This window comes from Vombatus ursinus, unplaced genomic scaffold (assembly GCF_900497805.2).
Source record: "Vombatus ursinus unplaced genomic scaffold, bare-nosed wombat genome assembly UNPS02005459.1, whole genome shotgun sequence".
NCBI lineage: Eukaryota > Metazoa > Chordata > Mammalia > Diprotodontia > Vombatidae > Vombatus > Vombatus ursinus.
Genome location: NW_020945237.1, coordinates 16,022,738 through 16,047,174, shown reverse-complemented (window position 1 = coordinate 16,047,174; position 24,437 = coordinate 16,022,738). Strand labels below are relative to the sequence as shown.

General features: G+C 38.3%; 1 protein-coding gene across 1 annotated transcript in view; it reads right to left on the bottom strand.

Moving 5' to 3' along the window:
• Nucleotides 1-24,437, bottom strand: part of KIAA1217 (KIAA1217 ortholog) — a 536,845-nt gene that overhangs the window by 95,887 nt on the left and 416,521 nt on the right. Inside the window, exons 4-5 of the mRNA XM_027847866.1 lie at nt 11,340-11,538; nt 6,947-7,040 (exon numbers count right to left, since the gene is read on the bottom strand). Of these exons, the coding sequence (XP_027703667.1) occupies nt 6,947-7,040; nt 11,340-11,538 (293 nt within the window). The remainder of the gene's footprint in view (nt 1-6,946; nt 7,041-11,339; nt 11,539-24,437) is intronic.

Genomic DNA, 24,437 nt, shown 5'->3' with positions numbered 1-24,437 from the left:
CCTCTATTCCTAGGAGACACACCTTTTGACTTGCAGGAAAAAGCTCTCAGCAGAAGAGGTGGATAATTTTGCACATCATTTTAAAGTGACTTCAACAGTGCTAACTCGAGCATATAATGAAATACAGGCAGGGCTGTCAAAGAGTTGAAAACGTAAATAAGAAAATGCTTCAGACATTCACAATGATGTTACTGCCTCTACTATTGCAAAGCTTTTAGTCGTCTCTGACAAGGTGCCAGCTGACCAAGAAGGCACTAATGACTAGCAAAATTTGGCTATTTAGAGGAATTAGGAGAAAATATAGTGGGATGGAAAGAATGCTAGATATAGGACTGAGGATCTGGGTTTGAATTCTACCTCCATTATTTATTGGCTGTGTGACCCTGAGAAAGTCTTTTAACAAAATTCTGAGCCTTAGTTTCTCACCAGTAAAATGTGGAAAATAAGAGTATCTTATAGAGTCAGTGTGGGGATTACCTTAAAGCACTACGTAAATGTATGCTTTTGTTATTGATCTAAGGTAAAAGGCCACCAGCTTGGGACTCTAAACAGTAAAATGCCTGCAGTCCTCCTTTAGATTCATGGAACTGAGAAATCATCTTTCTTTGATTGGTAGGTGAATTTCCCTAATGAAAGTTTAACAGTTTTAATACTGAGGCAAACAAGGTATGATGGGAACAGGGACTCTTAGCTACATGCCCTTACTCTGAATGGGGACAGGGATTAGGGGGTAGGAAGGAAAACTCAGACCACATTATATATATGTCAGGCAAATATTAAGTGTCTTACATTGTAGCAAATAGGGCTAGGTACCTTCCTGATGGTATCAGCAAACCTCTGTTGGTCTCCATAGGCACCCAGGTTTACCCCCTTAATTTTCTACCACGGACCCTAGAGATTGGTTTGTTCAATTCCCTTTCCAATGTTACTGCCTGATGTTACTAACCATGTTTTCTCTCCTTCCCTGGTCCTCAGTGCGAGAGAATTTGCACAGAGATATCTGGAAGTCTCTACTGTAATATTGTTTTTACTGCTAATGTAATTCTTGACCTATAACCTCATGTGCTGGATTTTCTTAGCCTGGGTCCAAGGCGCTATCCCTAAAGTTATGTCTCTTGGCTCATTTTCTTCCCATCCTAGCCTCCTCTGGGAACTTTATAATACAATTCACATCTAGATTTCTCTCATGTGGGTAGAGTCCAACAAACTCTAATGTAACAATTAGTATTGGGAACGGAATCGGGTACAATTAGGATATCCTAATGCTATTCTCTTGATCATCTCTTATAGGTCAAGGACAAATCATTCCTGAGACTCAAGCACTCATCTTCAATGAGCTGTGAATGGATGGACAAGTGTCCAGGCCCAAGAGATGTCTTCAACCCTCCCAACCAGATGTTAATGATCATGTCTCTACATCTTCACATCTTCCATGTCTCAAACAGAGGCTCAGGTCCCTGAAATCCCATTAAATTGATTAGGACAGCTCTTTACTGTAGTGAAACAAGGAGAAAAACTACAAAGAGTAATCTCTCCTATGTTCCCTGCCTTCTCTCTTTTTTCTTCATTTAGATCCCTTATAGGAAGATGAAATGATAGCTATATGTTAAATCATGGACTTTGAAAAACAAAGGATAAAGTTCAAACCACCTTTTTTTTTTTTTTAAAGAGGAAAAGCAGAATCAGGTCATTAAATTATTGTTTAGTTAGTTTTTAGTTGTGTCCAATTCTTCATGACCCCTTTGGGGTTGTTTTCCTGGCAAAGATACTAGAGTGGTAAGGGGAAGGGGAGGGGGAAAGGGGAAATGGAAAGACTCAAATAGTGGAAGCATGGAGGAAGTCCCTATGACTACCAGTCTTTTTCATTTGGATGGATGTAAGGGATAGATATAGATAGATATGCCTAAATCTATCTATATCTGTATCTTACAACCATATACATACCTACATACCTATGTATATATACATGTACATGTATAAATATAAATTTACATATATGTATTTATTTAAGACATATAAGCTGGCTATCTGTAATGGATGGCAGCGTATGTAAAGTGAAGTCAATAGAATATTGGATAAGGAATAAAAAAAAAATCTGGGTTCTAATCCTAGCCCTGCCATTTTCAAGTTATGTGACCTTAGACAAGTCCCTTAACTTCTCAGAACTTGCTTCTTTATCTACAAAAATAAGGCAAACAATGCCTTCCCCTACATAGCTCACAGGCAATGTGGCAAGGATAAAAGTGAAAAAACCTCTAAGTATTACACGAACATAAAGTTTATGATTATCATCATCATTAGTATTGTGTGCCCTAAGACCGGAAGTGAGCTCTTCCAATAGCTATAGATAAGAAAATACTTCAAGGCATAGCCAGCATTTGATCTGGTTCTTGAAGGACAGGTAGAATGTCACAAGGCATTCACTCTAGATAAAGGGAAAGGAATGGGAAAAAGGCCTGTGGGTGATAAAGGCGGAGAGTATTTGGGGAACATGGAGAAATCCAATTTGGTATTTGGAGGAGGACTGGAGGACACGGGGCTATAAAAGGTGGTGGAGTCAGATCGTGAAAGTCTTTGCATGCCAGGCTAAGGAGTTTGGACTTAAATTGGTTGGTAAGAAGGAGCCATTAAAAGCTCTGGAAGTATGAAGTTCTTATAAAGTATGGGTGGAATTGTTTTATTTGTTGATAGCATATACGATGGTGTGGAGGGGAAGAGATTTGGAAGCAGAGAGGGCAGTTAGGAAGACTTACAACAGTTCTGGTGATAGGGAATGAGGTTCTGAACTAGGCTGGCAACAGTCGTTTGAAGAAAACAGGTAGAGATGAGAGACAGGGTCAACAGGACTGGGCAGATAATCAGATTAAGGTTGGAAAAACGTCTGAAAGGGAGGAGGAGAGAGAGGAGGAGGAGCCAAGGATGATGTGGCAATTTGTAAAGTGCTTGAAACACATCACATTATCTTCGAAACAACCCTCTGAGGTGTTATTATCCCGACTTTACAACTTAGGAAAATGAAGCTCAAGGATTTTAAGCAGTTTACCCCAGCTGCTATGTATTATTTGTTCTATATTCATGTATCTATGTACCTGTTGTCTGCTCTGAGGAAATGTTGAGAACAGACACTGTTTCACTGTTGTCTTTGTATCTCCAGCACCTGGCATATTGACTGACTGATGGATCACCCAAGGTACCATAGAGCTAGTGAAGTATCAGATGTGGAATACAAACCCAGGCCTTTCTGATTCCCAGTCTAGCATTCTCTCCATTATATGACACTGCCTTCGATTATGGTCATATAAAACAGTCAGGCCTCAAAAATGCTCAGATTGAGATATTAAATGTACAAAAATACAAGCATCTCCACCACCAAGTATATACTTTGTCTGTGCCCTGAGGCCTATAACCTCAAGGCTGATGCATTCATTCTGTGTTTCCCAAGTAACAACAGTATTTTCCAATGATTGCTCCAGGAGATGATACAGTTTGGACATACATCCTAACATTTTTCTTTTAATGACATGAGATTTAATTTGGTGCTTGAGGAATGTTTGAGAGGCCACCTCGAAGATCCAGTGTTGATCCTACTCACACCTAGCCCCCAGCCCATCCCAGACTATGCTTTCCATGGGGTGTAAGTTTATTTGTAAGGAGCCTGCAGCTGCAATTTTTTTTTTTTTTTGTCCCAGTCTGCCAATAGAGACTGGTGAGTGAAGCTCTAATGACATCAGGCTCAGCACTCCAGTAAGTGACTCATAAGCACAGCCACAAGCAAATTCCTTCATTACCGTGGTCTAGCTGAAAACAGAGTAATCAGGACTTTCCCAACTCGTAACAACCATTAGGCATTTTACGTGAACTCTGCTCTATTGGTCCACTAATTTCTAAATTCCTTCCTTAGGGAGCTCAATGACAAAAAAAAAACCCTACATATGCCAGAAATATTTATATTTTGTAGCACTTTTTGTCGTAGCAAAAAATTGGAAATCACCATTGATTGGCAATGTCATATTACAGTGCTTTAAAAAACAATGCCTATGATGAATTCAGAGAAGCATGGGAAGACATAAATGGAAAAAAAACAATAAAACAATCAAAATTGAGAGCTGGGAAATTATGAACAAGCTTGCACTTGAGATATGAGAGGTCATCTCTCAGGATCCTCTGCAGAGGTGAGGGACCAAGAGCATTGTTGTTGTTGAGTAGTTTTCCAGTAGTGTTTGAGTATTGGTGACTCCGTTTGGATAGAGTGGTTTGCCATTTCCTTCTACCAACTCATTTTTCAGATGAGGAAACTGAGGCAAACAAGGTTAAGTGATTTGCCCAGGGTCAAAGAGTTAATAAGTGTCTAAGGCCAGATTTGAACTCAGAAAGATGAGTCTTCCTGACTCCAGGCTTGGCACTCTATCCACTGTGCCAACTAGCTGGCCCAGGACCACAGGTACAGAACAATAAATATAAAATCAGATCACTTCAATATGTTGGTTACTCTTGCTATAAAATCAAGGCTCTTGGGGAGAAAAGGGAAATGAGAAATGTAGGTGACATAGAAACAAAAGCAATCAATAAAAATTGTTTTGAAATAAAATCCTTTTTTAAAATTGGGAATGTTGGGAAATGTGACTATAGAAAATTCTTCTCCCTTACTGTAGGGAGGGCCCTGTTTTCTAAGGGAAGGAGAGATAATTCCAACCAGAGACAGGTCCCTTTGATGAAGGGTGGACAGAGTGGTATTTCAATCTGAGTGAATCAAGCTTCCGTTAGTTTTGAGGATCAGTAGGGGTCATATTCTGAGATGATCTCATAGAACTGAGCTAGATTAGAAAGGAAACAAAAGAGAGTTCATTTCCTTGTTTTCATTATTACACTTGGCTGACTCTGAAACTGTGTAATTCCTTTGCTGAACCAGGATTCTAAACAAAGTCCTGCCTTTTGGTTGTGATGGTGTACAGTTGGGGATAGGAGCATAAAGGGGTAAGCATTTGGTTTTTCCCTAACAAACAGGTTAGTATTTAATCAGGATAGAGCCCACGCAGAATAAAGAGTCACAAGGGTCTCATACAGAGGCACAACGTACCCAGAATCTCCTAGCCAAAAATCCTGTTTCATGATAATCAATCTTGTGCATATGGTTAATATTTGATTCTATATGTTTTCCCTGCCAATCTTTATGTAGGTCTCACATCTGTTTGGGAGTTAAAACAGGTGTCCTAACCAGCCATTAACATGATTTTCAGAGACTATTCTAGGGCTGCTATATGGGAATGGCTCTAAATCCCAGAAAAGGAACTCTGAACACTGGTAAGGCTCCATTTCCAAGGAGGTAGAGATGCCAGGCACCAAAGAGACTTGTGGGAACTGAACTTTCTAGAAACATCCCTGACAATAAAAATGGCAATCTAATAAGAAGGTAAGAGGACCCACACTATCTAGCCTACAGCAGTAGCAGTAAACTCAAACAGATCCCTTCTGGTACATATTGACTTAGAAAATTACAAATTAACACTATCTATGTTGCATTGTATTTTTCTTTATTTTATATATTTCCCAATTACATTTTAATCTAGTTTGCCTTTCCCAGGAGTGTTGTTGGCTGTGTGTTTGACATCTCTGGTTCACATGGCATGTTTGGTTAATTATAGGATGCAACTGTCTTTCACATCATCATGTTTTACATTTAAAGGATAAACACAGTCAACATCACAGTCCTAACCTTTACAATGTCGTGAAAGCAGTGAGGAAGGAGTAGAAGACTCATTCCTCAAAATCAAGAAGAAAAAAAAAACCACCATAGGCTCAATTCCCATAATAAGTCATCCCTCATATTCCATTCTCTGTGGTTACATACATACTCTTCCTGGAGTTTCAATGGAATCTGCTGGCTTCTCTTCCTTACATCCTGACCCAAATAGATATTCACTCTCAAGTAACAGTTTTCTCATGGTAGGGAACTTCATTTCTGCTGTAGGGCAGACAGCACAGTGCCTTGTAACTCACCTATAATAAACCTTCTCATCTCATATAGTTCCTCTGTTAAGTTCACTAGGTCAATCATCTCATTTGAAACAGAGCAAACTCCTAAATCTGAGGGGCAGGGAATAGATCCCCAGCACTTAGCCCAGTGCTTGGCACATACAAAGTGTTTAATCAATGCCTTACTCAATACTTCTTTGTGCAGCCATGTGATTTACCCCACACCTTCAGTTTCCCTGCTCTATTCCCTTCAAACGAACCCTAGTGGATTTCAGAATTTTGCATGAAATCAGGACAATTTCTCTGCTGTACTTCATCAGTAAGAGTACCTAAAAAGGGGCCCTCCACCAAACTGTCATGCTTTCGAAAGTTAGCATAATGTTAGCCTCAGTTCCTTGAGGGCAAAGATCCTTTCTTTTATATTTATATTCCTAAGGTTCAGGCAGGTGCTAGGTGCATAGTAAGGGCTTAATAAATGCTTTTTCATTTATGCATTCATTCACTCACTCAGAAAAGTGAGATCTACAAGATCTAACACATGGACGTATCAAAAAGTTGTACACACATATTTGGTTCATTCTCTTTTGGAAGAGGGGGAAAAAGAAGAGCTCCCATCTTGGTAAGGTAAGGTAAAGCATAAAAGAACCAAAGATGTCTTAAATTCTTTGCAAAACAGAGCTTAGGTTCCTTTAATGAGTCAGGACATGAACCTCATTCTTAGCTATAACTCAGGACATGTTGTGAATTATATATGAGTGTCAGTTACTTTGTTCTAAGTCATGAGGAAGTCAGAAAGCTGCTGTTCAACTTTTCTAACAGTTTGCAACAAGCTAGTGAATCACCAGACTAGAAGAGCAGCCAGGACTCTCGAATTGCCCTGGCGGGTGCATGAACATGCAAATAGTTTAAGACAGGAAGAAAGTGGCTTAACAAACATGAAGAGGAAAATTACAAATGGAATTCAGACACTTACCCTCATATCTCCATTCATAGTTTTGGGTGTGTGATTGAATGCATGTACAGGATCCTTGTTGTAAACTTTGAGGAAGGACCTGTCCTGAATGTTCCTGGAATCAAAAACATCCGTAACTATAGCAGATGAAAGGAGTTTTATTTTAGCCATTTCTTTCACCTGCCCTTAGATATCCACTGACAATCCAACACTAGCTACAGCTGACCAGGCCAAAAACACAACACAAAAAAATGGAAAAAAAAATCTTCTACCACGAAATAGTCAAGCACAAAGAAAATTAGTGGGAGAAAGGGCCAACTTTATCTCTTTTCCCCAAGGGTAATTATTGAGGCAGCCCAGATCTCCACCCACACATATCAGGTAGCACCTTCAAGATTCTGAGTGTGTCAGGCTAACATTTTCAAAAACAATAAAGCTCTAATATTTACAGTAAGTTCAAAGGGAGGCAGTTAATATTTAAATATTTAAGTGTTTGCTTTGCCCAAACGACTCATTTTCTGCTTATCTAATGAATGCACACAAAAGAAAAATGGTTTGTTTTTTTTTCTTTCCCAAGAAATTTCAGCAAGCTAAGAAAGAATATTTGCCTGTAGTCTTAAAAAGAGTCCCACGAGGACCAAAGCTTGGTAGTGTTTAGAATAGTGTTCTACACAAAAGAGAATGACTCTCATTGCCAAGTAATCAAGAGATTTAGGCACACTGTGACACTTAGTGGTGTCATTCTGGCAGCAACACTTGCCTTGTAATGATCAAATTATTATCATTATGATGATGATGATAGTAATAATAATTGACATTTACAGAGCACTTTGAAGTTTGCATTGGTAAGGCTCACAACGGCCTAATGATGCAGGTGCTACAGGTATTATTATCTCCATTTTACAGATGAGAAAACTGAAGCTCAGGGAGATTTAAGTGATTTGCCCATGTTCATTCAGCAAATAAGGATCAGATAGGATTTAAACTCAAGTCTACCTGACTTCAAGGCCATTGCTGTTTCTTCTACATAACATTTTGGTAATATTAACAGTTGGGGTGGGGGTGGAATTCCACCATAGGTACTTCCCTTGCCCCAGAAACCAGGCTGGCTATGATTTAGTCTGTTCTATCCTCCAGAAAAAGGCTATATCCATAAAAATCTACACATCTTATCTCAAACCATACCTTAAAATAATTTTAGAAATTAGTAATCTGCATCGTGTCCATCAGATTCCTTGTTTGCCCTTATCAGTAGACAGAGTCTGTAGCCCAGAATGACTCTGAGATCTTTCCAAGCTATGACTCCCTTCCGTTTCACAGTAGGGATCACAAGAAATTTGGAGCAGGAGGCTAAATTCCTTTCCTCCAGGTTCCTCCACATTTAGTGGGCTGATCTAAATCACTGGGATTACCGGTTTTGGTTTTTAACTGAAGGGAAGGATTCTTGGACTAGTTTGGCTGCTTACCTTTAAATATCACTCCATAGCTACTCCAAAGCAGTGACTAGCCTGAGCTTACATTCTCGTTTTGGTTTTCAAGTTTATCAGTAGAAAACATGGTCAAGAAGGGAGAGAAGGGCCAGACATGGATATTTTTTTAAGGTGGATTAATAACAAATCCAGTATTAATGAAGTTAATTGAGCAGGGATCCACAAAAGAAACATCATTTATATGAAAAAAATGTTCAATATATTTTGCCATCATGTCTCAACCTCTCTTAAGCTCTGATTGAAAACATTAATAGTGATTCAATGGCTACTTCAAATAGATAATCAAATAGAAAACAGATGAATTTGGAAATAGCATGTTCTTTACAACTATGCCCATTACAAAAGCCATCAAGGTACAGCTTTTCATAGGCCCCAGAACCAGATATTAACTAGAAAAGTACATAAAGAGGGAGGCAGCAAGGCGAACAGAATCAAAAGGTGTTACATTCCTCCCTGAGCAGATCACATTTGGAGGACTGTTTTTTGTTCTGGGCACCACATTTTAGGAAGGATGTTGTCCAGAGGAGGGTGGCTTGGAGGGCTGGGGACTGGAGAATATGGATCAGTTGAAGAATCTGGGGATGTTATACTGGAAAAGAACACACTTAACAAGGTCTTCAAGCCTATGAAAGGTTGCTGTTTTGTTTGGCTCCATAGGGAAAAGAAAACAGGGAGCAATGGATGGATGTGGTAAAGAGGTAAATGCAGACAAGAGGTAAGGAAAGACTCCCTAACAACAATTGTCAAATGGAGGGAACTGACTTCAGAGTAAATGAGTTCCTCTTTCCTTGATGCCTTTAAGAATAGCCTATTTGACATTTGTTGAGAGAACAGGCAGCTAGGTAGCTCAGAGGATAGACCACTGGGCCTGGAGTGAGGAAGATATGAGTTCCAATCTGGCCTCAGATTCTCACTGTGTGATCCTGGGCAAGTCACATGTCCTCTTTTTGCCTCAGTTTCCTTAAATGGGGATATTAGTACTTACCTCCCAGGCTTATTGTTACAATCAATGAGATAATATTTGTAAAGTGCTGAAGAGTGTGCTGCAGATAGTAGGTGCTTAAACTTTCCTTCTTTCCTTGCTATTTTTCAACTCTAAGATTTTACAATGTTTTCCAAATGAATGCGTAGTTTGGACCTAGAAGGAGTAGTAGTGTATGTTTTAAATGACTCCATCTTTTCTCCTCTGCTTTCTTTGTTGACATATAGAATTATCCAAAAATCAAGAGGGGAATAGATGCTTAGGGAAGTGATGGGATCCCCCACATTGGACATCTTCAGGCAAAACTTGGACCACTTATGGAAAAACTGCAGTCTCTTCATTTGGTGAAGCATGTTTTACTTTCAATCCGTTGGATTGTAAGCCCCTTGAGGGCAGGGACTATCTTTTGCCTTTTTGTTTCCCTAGTATTTAGTACAAGCCTGGCATGTAGTAGATGCTTCATAAATGTTTACTGATTGACTACTGAGATCCCTCCCAAATAATAAATTCCTAGATTCTTTGATTTAGTAATCAAATCTTACTCATTCACTAGTCTGAATGTATAGACTGCTTTTTCTCTTCCTCCTTCTTATTCCTTTTATGTCCCTCTGGCCATTTGGTGATCCACCAAAGAACAGGCATGGAAAGTGAGAAGCAGCAAATCTCCATTTACTGCTTGCAAATAGCTTGAAAAAGAGCTGTATTCAGGGCTAGGCAGAAACGATTATACTGACTCAAATTAGATTCGGAGATTAAGCAGATTTCAATTATCCATGTTAGCTGAGTTCTCTAATATGTGCAATCAAGAATCCACTGAATGTGGTTACCATTCGTCTCAACTCCTCCAAGTGTAAAAGACGAAATATGTTTGTTCTAAACAGAATAACATATGCTGTTATACCACTGAATGTATACTCTTTCAAGATAACGTGACTATTTTATGTTTAAGCTTATGTTTTATAAATTTAAGGGTTTTTTTCCCGACAACTTTATTAATAATTCATTCTAAAAAACAAATACAAATTTCCTGATACCCATGAATATTTAAACAAGGTTTTTCAACATAGAAAGCTTCAACACCAGATGCAGTACCTATTCCTTAAGGCATGTGTCAGCCTTAAACGCCCTAAATTACTCATAGGCTTTGGCACATGCCTAAATATGTCAGTCCTGATAATTGCAAGTTATTTATCAGTTTACATCTATTTCGTGCCAGAGGCAAGGCATTAAAAAAAAATTACAAGGTGATACTTTGTTCTGCCAGGGAAGGACCAAGTTGGCCACCAGATAGATCCCTAGAGTAGGGATACAAGACTAGTAGATCTTACTCTAGTTGGGTAGATTGTAAATAATGGATACAAAAGAAAGAACACTGGACTGAGAACCTGAAGTAATGAGTTCGAATTCTAACACCTCCTCTATTGATGTGACTACTGGTATTACTTTGGGAAAATCACTTAACTTTTCTGGGCTTTGGCTTTCTCTTTTGTTCAGAAAAAAATAAAAAAACACTGGGTGGGAGCAAAGAGCTTAGCCTAAGTGAACACTACCCCCAAATCGGGGAATTTATTTCTTCTCAAGTCACATCATTTGAATTTAGAAGCAAATTCAAACTCAGCAAATGTTTATCAGGTTTCATTATTTGCAAAGCATGCTGCTAGATTCTGGGAACACAGAGACAAAACAGAACAAAACAAACACCTACTCAGTCTCTGCCCACAAAGAGTTTATAATCTAGCAGTAGTGAATGAATGCACATATATGTGAATATTTATTGACTGACTGGTATGGAGGATGAGCTTGTCAATTGGAATAACAATAATGATTGAACTCCCTGAAACCATGAGATGAATAAATTAGAGACTAAAGGTGCTCCGGGCATCCTGCAGGAATACTAATGATAATATAATAAGTTATAAAGATGGCACACACCACCACTTACCTTACATCATTTAATTCATAGTACACGTTTCTGCTTTCGTCTTTGATGTAAATTGCTACGCTTGGAGATTCCAGGATTTTCATGGTGAGCTGCTGAGGAAAGGCACTTACAAAGAGGGCACGGATTGTGTCTGCACTTGTGATTTCATTGGGCATCCTAAGCTGCTTTGTTTCATCTCCGTACTGAAGATATAAAACACCTGCACGCAAACAAAATGCCCTTATCAAATGCAGATCAAAACCAACCTTATTGGGAGGAATCATATGAAACATGCCATAAATAAAGCCATTTCCCTCAAACCACACTCAGGCATGTTTTCCGTACGGTTTTGGAAAACAAGTAACGAGAGACATATGGTTGGTATTTCCAAGAAATGCAGCTATGTGATTACCACACAACTACCTTTTACTGTCTGGAGATGAGGCATGTGCTAGAGAGGTTAATTTTCCTCTATTTTTAAACCAAATTTTTAAACAAAATCACAGGTCTTTTAAACCAAACAAAAAACTCAACTAACTTCTGGGAATCGAAAAGAAAAGATTCTCCCCATTTCCCCAGACTCATTTTCCCATTTTTTTTTTCTTCCCACTAATTGATTAGAGTAATGAATATACTCTATAACATGTATGGTGTGTCTTTTTTTTAAAAGCCCTACCTGAAAGTTAAATGAAATTCTTTCATTAATATTTTCTTATTTTTAATTTATGGAATAAAATAAGTATTTCCATAACATAGTACAATAAAAAAGGATTGTACATGAAAGTGCAAATTGACTGTGCACAACTTGCTAATCCTTTCAAATATTTTCAAGAAGGAAATGTTTATACCATTTCAGAGGCACTAAGACATTATTTACCAAATATTTATAGTAATACTTTAGGAGTAACAAAGTCCAAGTATCAAAATCTTTCAGACACAAAATAGGAGAAGCTGGATATATAAGGAAGTACAAGATGACAATCAGAATTTGACACCTAATGGTAAACTGAGAGATCCTTCTGTTTTGAGGTGAATTTTAGATCTGGTCTCATCGTACTAAAGAATTACAATTAAGTATAAACAATTTAAAGGCTGAGGGGGATCACAGGATCACACATGTAGAGCTGGAAGGGATCTTAGAAATCATTGAGTCCAAGTCTTTCACTTTACAGATGAAGAAACTGAGTCCCAGAAAGGTGAAGTGACTTTTCTAAGTTCACACAAGTAGCACGTAATAGAGATGAATGGGATTTGAACCCAGGTCCCTTGACCCTTTCTATTGTACCACCTTCCATGGAGAAACATGAGATAGGGCAGAATGGCAGGCTAATTTTGCAAACCTACCACTAGGCAATGGGGTCTCCTGAAAGGATCCTTAACCTTATGTAGATCTAAGAAATCTGGACACTACAGACTACTATGTATATAGGAGACAGAGTGGTGCAGCAGAAGGAGTGGAGGCTTTGGAAGTTTTCTTAGTTCAAACCCCAGCTTCACTACTTATTTCCTGTGTGACTTTGGCCAAGTCATTTAACTTCTCTGGGCCTCAGTTTCCTCATCTGTAAAATAAGGGGGTTGGATTAGATGGCCTCTGAGTGTCCTTCCAGTGTCCTTTCTGTTATCTTATGAAGCTACACTGCCATGTGACCAACAAAGAATAATGAAAAAAAAAAATTGGTTTCAAACCAAGAGCACCATCAAATCATACCTGATTGTCTCCCACTCATTGAAATGACAACTATTTCTTTTGCCCTGCATTCTTACCAAATGACCAGACATGAATCCTTGTATGGCTCTTTCTCTGACTCAGGGCACAGAGAGTCCCATGTTCTATCGCCAGCTGGTGACCCTTTGGGGAAAGGGTTTTACAGTAATTCCACCTCCTGCCACATATTCAACTCTAAAGAGAGTATGGAACCTTCCCAAGAGCCTCTGGGATCTGCAATATTCAGACACTGACAGGGTAAGTGTGGTGACTTTCCCTCGTGATAGATAATGCTATATCCAAATGCCACATACACTAGAGTAGGTATCCATAGCACAGTTGAGGTCTGGCCCATGACCATCACTCTGGTGGAGTTTCTGCAGAAGGGCACATTTGTAACCCGACAGGGATGAAACACCAGAGCTTGTAGCACTCCAGCCTGGCCTGGCTTTCATTCCGTCATCTACGCCCTGTACATGTGCATGGATCCCATACAGATCTGAAATGATATTTGCAGGTTAAGATTTTTGGGGTGATGGAAGACTCAACTGAAAACTATATGGATCATTATATTGTTGTTCAGTCATTTCAGTCATGTCTGACTCTTCATGACCCCATTTGGGGTTTTTCTTGGTAAAAATACTGTAGTGCTTGGCCATTTCCTGTTTTTACAGACAAGGAAACTGAGGCAAACAGGGTTAAGTGACTTGTCCTGGGTCACACAGCTAGTAAGTGTCTGAGGTCAGATTTGAACTTGGGAAGATGAGTCTTTATGACTCCAGGCCTAGCACTCTATCCACTGTACCACTTAGCTGTCCTTTGTCAGACTCATTATTCAGAGCATACAGAAACTTTAAACTACACTAAGACTTTTGGGACATGTCAGTATCTTACTCTGGTATCACTGTATGTTGAATGGTGTGGGCTACAGATATAGAATACGTAAGGTGAGGGTAAGGTGGATAAAATGCCTTTATAAGGAATATATTTCCCTTAATTATTGTGACCTCTACTATATATTTGTGTCTACACATATATGTTGTGAGAATCAATTGAGAATACATGCGTAAGGCACATTGTAAACCTTAAATGCTAGCTGTTATTAAGAACATGCAGTCTCCAACTTACAAATGAGTCCAGTTTAAAAAAATTCATTCTCAATGAATAAGAACCACACAAGACGCATGGAAAAAGTATCCATACTAATGAAATAACAGATCTATAAAGCAAATTATCCTGAAAAGATTCTAATTGATTACAACAGGTAAACAATTTTATGACCTCTTAGGGCATTAATCAGACCCTATACCAAACAGAATATGAAATACTTGGTCAAAATCTCTCTGCTATCAAAGATTTAATATCATATTTATTTGTTCCACTTAAAAATTTAAAGAAAATTTGGGGTTACTAACACATCCTTTAAAAATGGAACAAAAGTCCAAGTATGTCTGGATAATCTTTGTTTAATAACATTTGTTTAATAACATTAATAATATTTGTTTAATAACATTTCATGTTATTTCTTCTTTTTTTCCCCAAATAAAATGTCCACATGAAAATTTTAAAAAAGTTCATTTCTAAGGCAGTTGTTTAGAATTCAGGATAAGTTTTTCCATGGAAATAATTTTATAAACACTGATTATATGTGTGTATACACTGAGATGTACACACATACATACACACACATTATATCTAAATACATATATGTGTATATATCTATCTATCTATCATATGATGGCACAATAAAAACAGAAGAGGAACAATACTCTATACAAGAGCTCCAGAGTGATCCAGTAGACATGGACACGATGAACAGTCGTTCTCAATGCTCTGAGTTGAAGATGGGTCTTTCTACTTGTCTGTAGTGTTCTCAATAACATATGATCACAGGATAACAGATTTAGAGCTGGAAGGGATCTTGTAGGTCTAGAACAACCTCCTCATTCTCAGATTCGGAAACTGAGGCCCAATGACTTGCCCAAAGTCACACTGCGAGTTAGTGACAAAGCCACCTTAGATTACATTACAGCTTCTTTCTCCTAAGGAGCTCAAAGCAATTTCACACACTTATTTCCCTCAAATGGAGACCTTTTCTGATCTCCCAATCTATTAGTGTCTTTCCCCATCACAAAAATAATTATCTTGTATTTATGGATTTTCCCAGACCCTCAGGTACTAGCATCTAACATAACCTTCCATGTACTCTCAATTTTCTTGACTGGACCCATTGAGATTCAAGTTGTCTCCCTCATTAGAATGTAAGCGACTTGAAGAGAGGGATTATTATTATTGCTTTTTTCTTTGAATCTCTAGTGCTTAGCATAATATCTTCCACAGAGTAAGTTCTTGAAGAATGTTTGTTGATGGATTGAGATCTATTTTACACATATTCCTATATGTGTGTGCACGCGCACGCACACACACACACACGTATATATATTCTTCCCCTGATAGACCATAAGCATCTTTTACTCTTTTTATTCACAGTGTCTACTGCCGTGCTTGGCACAAGGCAGATACTTAATAAATGTTTGATGACTGGTTGATTGCTGTTCATTCATCTTCAGAACATTCTTGTGAAGCAGGGGGGAGGATGGGGCAATACATCTTCTTCTCAGCTCATTTTTCTAGGCATAAAAATGGGGGCTGAGTAACTTGTCTAAGTTCACAGGTTGGTTCAAATCTATGGATCCAAATCTCGTGTCTCAGCTTTGTACTCTTTCTATTAGACCCTTGCCCAGTAGTAAAACAAGAGCATCCTATTTCACCAATGGATAATGGGGAATTGTTAAAAATTAATGGAAAGCCTTCACAAGTATTGAAAAAAAATTTTAAAAATGCAAGGCCATGGCAACACAATGTCATTAGTGACTTGGGAGTAGTTTCTACTTAACAAATAGCAAACTTAGAAACGAACTGCACTCCAGCTCTAAAATGTGTGTCCCTGTTCCTGCCGGAGTCGCTTCTGCTGCGGCTACTACATCTGCTGCTCCTTCTGCAGGAGCCAAGAGAGTGTAGGAGTTGTCCAACATGGGCAATCAGGAAATGAGATCTTCCTGCTGAAACATTGGGAGGGTGGGTGTGGTGGAGAATTCCCTGCTGGAATTCTGAATACATTTTCTCATAGATTCCATATTACTAGAGTTCAGTTATGTTAGAGGTAAATAGCACTGGCTATCTCCATTACTGGGCAGCTAGGTGGAACAGTGGATAGAGTACTGGGCCTGGAATCATAAAAACACTTCTTCCTGACTTCAAATCTGGCCTCAGACACTTATTAGCTGTGTGACCCTACGCAAGTATCTTATAACCTTGTTTGCCTCAGTTTCCTCATCTGTAAAATGGGCTGTAGAAGAAATGCTAAACTACTCTAGTATCTTTGCCAAGAAAACCCCAAATGGGGTCACGAAGAGTTGGACACTAAGGAACAAATCTCTATTACTGGAACACTTTTCCCTCCTAGAATTTCTTATTTCCCTCAAGACTCATCTCACACAAACCCTTTCCTTATCTCCCCAAAACTTTGGGTTTATTTTGCATTTGTTCTACATATACTTGTGTACCTGTTGTCTCCTCTGATTGAGTATCAGCTCCTTGAAAATAGAGTGGTAATTCAATTTTTTTTTCTTTGCATTTCCCACAATGCTTAGCACATAATAGGTGTTTAAGGAATGTTTGTTGATTGACTGACTGAAATGAGCTTTTATGGATTGATCTGGGACTCTAATCAATTCCTATGGCATTGTTCCTATGGGAGAATCTGTCTTGAGTTCCAGTAATTGCCTTAGAAATGAATTCCTGCCCAGAACCCATTTATAAGATAGATACTACATGTAATAGTCACTTAATCATAGGTGGTATTTAGATAGCACATTAAGGTCAGCAAAGTACTTCTCATGTGTTTTGCTCCTCACAACAACCCTGTGAGGTTAAGTGCTATTATTATCTCCATTTTATAGTTGAGGAAACTGAGGTTGAAAGTGGTTAAGTGACTTGCCCAGGGTCACAAAGTTAGTAAGTATCAAAGTCAGGATTCAAACTCAGGTCTTCCTGATACCAATTCCAGCTCTCTATCCAATATCTCACCTTAATCTCTCTGATAACAGTTTCCTCATCTGCAAAATGGTGAAATAATACTGTTGATATGAATTTTCCAAGGCTGTTTATAGGATTGTAGGGGTCGAAGATTTGGAGCTGGAACGGAACTTTGAAATCACAAAGTCCAACTACTTCACTGTACATGAGAAACTGAGAACTTAGAGAGGTTAATTGTCTCAACCCAAACACGGGCAGTATGAAGCAGAATTGAGATTTGAACCTAAAGTCTCTGATTGCAAATCCAGGATTCTAGCAACTGGACCATATTGGGAGAATCAAGAGACAACTTATGAAAAGTTCAATGCAACCTCGAAAGTGTTAGGTAAATGTTATCAGTGATGATGGTGGTTTTCCTTACAAGGCTCATCAAACAGTTGACTGAGAAGGGGAAAATTTTTTAAAAATCTTAGAATATAATGTAAATAGAAGAGTGGTGAAATTTAGCTAAGCAACAGACAAGTCATTCTATTTATCATATGACTCTGTCCAAAGCAGAAAACCTAACATAACATTTAAGGCATATTCTCAATGTTCTTTAAGTGAAAATACTGCATTATGCATAAAAATTTATAGTGTGGTTTGTGGAGGGAGAAGAGTTAGAGAAATTAAATTAAGAATTCAACAAGCTCCTTCAAACTGGGTGAATTAAATGCAAAGGTGGGCAAAGGAGGGGATAGTTGAAAATAAATGGAAAAGACAGCCTAGGATTCAGATAATAAAGAGGCCAATGGCTTATAGATTGTTCGTAAACACCATACCAATACAACAGGAATATTTTTTTCAAGAAAGGAGTGGGCAGATGATGCGGAATGCAAAGCAGTGAACATGACAAAAAGTGAATCATCTTGGCAAGAATATGACTCATTACTGATTTGAGAGTCCCACCACAATCAGCTGTCTCTGAGAAGTCAGATCATCAATTCATTAGAGCAAAAATTGGAAGAAAATATGGGAAACAGGCAGGCGTCTACCAATAATTATCCATGGAAGACCAAATCCTCACTGAGAATGAATGAAAAGTGCAGAGAATACCAGATGTTTTTGTTTGCTGATTATTTTTAATATAACAATGATTCAATGGCACAAAGTATAGCCTTACAGGATCTCTTCTTTTTAAAAATATTTTTTTACTGAGCTCTTCTGTATTTATATCACCTTAATTTCTAAATATATACCTGTCTCTTTCCCCAACCCAGAATTACTCTTTTGAATAAAGAATAAAAAAAAAAATAAGAAAAAGAGCAAATCAGCAATACCAAAGATCATATTAACTATGCCTGAAAATATACGCAGTACTTGACACCCAAAGATTTCAGATTTGTAAAGAAAGGAAGGAGATATATTTTCTTGACACATCTCAGGCCAAGCTTGGTCATTATAATTACATAATAAAGGATCTCTTCTAAACAAGATGTCTTCCATGGAAATATTATTTTCAAACGATATTTCTTTACAGATAGAATTAAAGACATAATTGCTCAATTCTCTTATAATTATTAATCAAGGGAGGCAAAAAAAGAGGATACTGTGTTTTCATCACCAGCATAGAAAACAGCCTTTGAGGAGTTCAAACGGAACAGTGATTCCTTACGTATTGGTTGTCTAGAAAGTTCCTGTTTTCGTAAGGCACTGTAATGACTGAATCAAGCACTAAAATTCTGAGTTTCTTCAAGGAGATCTACCACACCACCACTCAAAAAAGATTGGCCTATCCAATCACACAAGAAACATTAAAAGGATCAAGAAGAATGACTATTGCCCAGTCATTGGCATGTGGTTAGATCAGGGGTTTTCATGGGGTCCATGACAAACTTGGAAGAAAGTTATCATTTTGTCTCTGAATTCCTAATAAAGGAGAGGAAATGAAAGCCAAACAGTTCTGACACACAAACTAGAATGTGTTGTGGATGTTACAGAGTTCAGAGAAAGAAGAGGTGATAAATCATAAAACTCAATAAGGGAAATTGGCTCAAGTGGGATAAAGAAATTGCAAGAATGAAATTCTGAATATACAAGCATCCATACACAATTCTGATGAAGAACAGGGAAAGTCATCCAAAGATACTGGTATTGCTACATAGGGAACTTCTTGGCCAACTGAGATTTAGAAAAAAGGGTAGATAAGAAAGAGTGGCTCAGTCCCATAGCAACACTGTCAAGAGCTGAAGCTAGAGATGAATGTTTAAGGACAAAAACGGAGCATTTTGAAAGCTATCTTGGGGGGCAGGAAAATCAAAGAAGTGACAGGAATTCTGCTTAAATTGGATGGGACATCAATAATGGCTGAAAGAAAGAAGGCAAAATTATTCACACTATTTGGCTTCTGTCTTCTCCTCCAAGGAGAAGGATCTATGAAGCAGGAAGCAAAAATAGTTCCCAAGGAGTTGAAACCCAAGATAAATGAGATGTTTAGGGGATACCTAGCTGCCTTCAATAAATTTAAATCCCCCAAACCTAAGAGATATAACATATTTATACAATATTTTAAAATTTTTGCTAAGTGATTCGCATACTTTATTTTAGCTGAGTCTTGCAACAACTCTATGAGGTGGATACTACAGAGGTCATTATCCTTGTTTCACAGACAGGGAAACTGAGGTTCAGAGAGAGAAAAATCAAGGTCTTCTGGACTCTAAATCAAGTGTAGGAACCATTAAGCCATACTATGTCCCAAGTTACTGCAATAACTGGTGGGAAATGATTGCTAAGCCACTGTGTCACAGATCTTTGAGAAATTGAGGAAATCAAAGGTATTACAGGACTCAAGTTGAGCAAATGACATGATTTTTCTTTTAAAGGAAGGATCATGCACCTGAGGCTGAGAATCTTGATGGAGTCCTGGAAGATTTTTTTTAAACAAAATATTAACAGGATGCTTCGCAAATACTTCAAAAAGGAAATAGTAATCAATAAAAGTCAGTATGTCTTTATCAAGAACATGTCATGCAAGAGTCCTCATTTCTTTTTTTGGACAGGATTACCAGAAGACTATGCTAAAGATTGGAGTGATATGGGCTAGATAGTGGTACAATTAGGTGGATTTGGAATCTGCTCAACTATTAGATCCAACTTAGCAAACTGGAAGATGATACTGGAAAACCACGTTGAATGACAGAATTGAGATCTGAAACACTTTCAACAAGTTAGAGCGATGGCTAAAGTCTACTAAGACAATTTTATTAGGAATGAATGCAAAGTCCTAAAAATGGGGTTCAAAACCTGACTACATGAGCATAGGCTAGGGAAGGTATGGCTAAATAATAGCTGCTGTGAAAAAGACCTGGAGGTAATTCAACAGTGTGATACAAGGCCAAAAATCCTCACCTGAATGTAGGCTGTTAAAAAACGCATAATGTTCTAGAGCAAAAATGAGGAGGGTCTCACTGACCCCTGGTTAGACTACATCTGGAGTTCTGTGCTCAGTTCAGAGCAGTGTATTTTATTTTATTTTATTTTTGGGGGGGCAAGGCAATTGGGTGATTTGCCCAGGGTCACACAGCTGGTAAGTGTCAAGTGTTTGGTCTGAGGCTGGATTTGAACTCAGGTCCTTCTGACTTCAGGGCTGGTGCTCTATCCACTGCGCCACCTAGCTGCCCCAGAGCAGTGTATTTTAGGGAAGACATTGATAAGCTGTAGAGCACTCAGAAGAAGGCAACCAGAATGGTGGAAGGACTGGTAACCATGGATCAATGGAAGGAACTGGAGGTGGTTAGCCTAGAAAACCTAGTGGGGTCAGAAAAACTTTATGAGTTTGAAAGGCTATCGTGGGGAAGAGGGATTCAATTTGTTTCTCTTGGCCTTAGCAAACAGATCTAGAAGCAGCAGGTGGAAGGTGCAGAGACATAGATTTAGGCTTAATGAAAGGAAAAATATCCTATCTACCAGGACTATCCCTGAGTTGATCAGACTGCCTATATAGGTAATGGGTTCCCCATCTCGAGAGTTCTCGAAGGGGTCACTAGGTGACTATGTCAACAAAGTTGTAAAGAAGATTCTTGATTATGTAGTTTGGGCCAGATGACCTCTCAGTTGTCTTCTAATGTTGAGATTCTATGAATTATTATATTCCAAATAATACCGATTACACAGAACACACAGACACGACCTAAGAGTAAAGAACAGTGGCTCTTGACCTGTTTCCAAGACCCTTGCTAATCTTACTTTAAAGGATTTGAAACACACACATTCACTGGAGATTTCCATAGGGATCTTAAGCTTGGATAAAGTAATAAGAATTTGGAGGTTACCTTTGCCCTTTCTATACTGTAAGAGGCTGCAAGAAGAATTTTACAACATAAACTAAAAAATACAGTGAGGAAGACTGAGGTTAAAAAAAAGATACCAAGAACAAAAGTATAAAATTTAAAAAATCCACGGTCCTAGAGGAAAACAAATTCATTTTACTGGTGATATGAATGGTACACTTGTAACAAATTGGCCCAATGCTCAATTTGTAAAGTCCAGACTTTGGGTTGTAGTTCTGCATCTAAAACTGATGTCACTATCTGTAGTGGAGAAATCCTGCACGTTCATGAGTCACCAATAATGCAATATTTGAGGACACCATGATTGCAGCTATTAGAAGAATGAAGACTGGTTCAAATTCATTTGAAAAATGAGCTTTCTTAGGTTTTAGCATTACACAACCTGGAGGCCAATAACATCTATTAATGACTGAACATATCTGTAGGAAACATTTCTCACAGCCAATAAATAAGATCCGGCAGTGAAGTGGGCCTGCAGCTAAGGAGAGTGCAAAATGCTGGTTTTCATAGAACCCAATCTGCATTCTCTGCTTTGCATGCTAACCATTATTTAGCATCAGGTGGCTTTTTGAACAATACTAGAGAATGTTTTCTTTCTTTTCTTTTTTTATTAACTATAATTTTCTCTTCTTTTCTAGTTGAATAAAACTACAGTTTTTTATTTACAGTCATTTATTTACAGTTATTTATTATTTACTTCCACATTGAGGGGGGCTGGGGTGTGGCGCCCCCACAATCTGGAAAATCCGCATAAAATTTTTTGGCCTTCCCTTTGTACCACAGAAGAAGTCTGAAGTTTTTCGTTTTCTTTTATGGGGTATATACAGTACCTCATTGTAAAATTTGGGTTAAGTATTTAGTCATAGGCTCTGTGTTGTCTACTGGCCCTCATGTGTCATCTATGGCTTGTGCAAAACTCCCCCAAAATTCCCATTTAATTTCTTATGTTGACCAGCAATACATCAAAACTGATATGGGGAAATTTGCAATGTGGAAGGGATAATTGTACAAAGACAATATAAAACTGTTTAAACAATTTGGTCCTCTATTTGGGAGAACTAAATCAATTCCGTTCATTACCATCCCTCTCTTCCTTGGCTATCCAAATATGAGAGTCATCAATGATTCCCAGAGAAAGTCCCCAGATAAAAATTTACCCTCTGAGATGACAGGTATGAAAGTTACCCACTTCTATCTCATTTAACTACTACTAGACTTTAAAAAACAACAAAAAGAAGAATTAGGCCATATTTCACACAAAGAAATGCAAGAATTCTCTGAATATGAGACATGACTCCTTTCAACATTTACTAAGCATCTGCCTAGCTGATGAGAGAAAGTGTGCTAGGCCCTAGAAAAATAGTCAAAAATGAAAAAGGCCCAGCCCTCAAGGAATTTACATTCAACTGAAGTTGGTTCTATTGTAGGGGTTTTCATTCAACTCTTCTAGGGCTAGTTTAACTGTTTTAAGCTGTTGCACACAGGTTACGTCAAAACAAAAACTCGGTCACCCTTCATACCTTTGCTGTTCACCTTTTTCTCCCTTCCTGGTCTCATTTTTAGCTTCTGTCTTCCTTTTTCTTTTCCAAAAGAATGTTTACGTCTTCTTCTATGAATTCTTCCTTCCTTGAACCAATTCTCCATGGTTCCACCATCCCTGACACTTAAGCAGACTTTTTTCTTTCCCATCTCTTTAGATAATTTTTCAGAAAATAAAAGCTATTTTCTCTCTCTTGAATAACAACAACAACAAAAAACCACAAGGCTCACAAGGGCACAAAAGAAAATCCATATTCTGTGCCCTATTTTTATATTCCCCTGCACTGGATGGGAAGGCAACAGATAAACTACTCTGGGACAGTGGGGAGAAAAGGGAGGATAGGAAAAGATGAGGACTAGATTTAGTTGCTATTTTCCATTTGATGGGACAAGAAAATATCTGCATGAAAATGGGGTCAGGGGTTAGGTTTTTCTGGGCTTATGGAAAAAAGAAAGTGTTAGTAGCTTAGGGATGTTAGTACTGGATATGCCTTACCTTTTAAGTTTTTAAATGAGGACTATTTTACATCCACAAGTATTGAACTTCAGCAAAGTAATACAAATTTGGAAGTTATCTTTGACCCTTCCAGATATAAGAAACAGGTACAGAAAGGAAACTCAGCAGGAAGATACTCATGCTAATAATAACTCACATTTCTATAGCACTTTCATAGCCCTAAAGCAAAGCTTAATGTATTATTCTTGTTGAGCTTGAACACTGCTCTGTGAAGTCAGTACACCTGCTATTATCATCCCTGTTTTATAGATGTGGCAAGAAGCTAAGTGATTTGCCCGGGTTTGCAAAGCTAGGAGGTAACACAAGTAGAATCTGAACCAAGGTTTCTGACAATTTACTCACTATGTCACACTGTCCCTCTAATATTGAACCACAATCTGACTATGTCAAGTAACATTAAATTCTATGAAATAAAATTTTTAATATGAATGATTATTTATCCTTAAATATCTGAGTTTTTACTTAGGGAGCCTGGTGGACTTAAGATAATGCAAAGAAAAGAGTCCTGGTGCCTTTCACAGGAGTTAAGATATGTGCTAAGCAACGAGCTCATTTACAGCAGGGGGAGAATGCCCTGGCACCCACAGATAATAGCACCCAAATCTGGACTGGATGATAAATGTGGATTGAATGAACTTTAAAGAAGGAGAAGTTGCTGGGTAATAGTGCTAGAGAGACAATCTGGAAAAGGCAATAGGAAGGAAGGAGTATACCAACTTGAGAAGGTAGGTATGACTGAAGAAAATGCAACCAGTAGTAGAAAGAGTAGCCCCAGGGATGCAACACAATCAGGAGGGAGCCAGGTCTCAGGAAGTGTCAGAAAATAAGACTGAGAAAGGAAAAGGTTTAAGATGAAAGGAAGTTTGTTATTTACGCCACAGGCCATGGACAGACGGGAGTTGGGGGGACAATATTGAAGAGTTAGGGAGAAGTATGTGAGACATGGCTGAGGGCAAGGCTGGGCATAGGAGGTTTTATTTTTATGGAGGAGG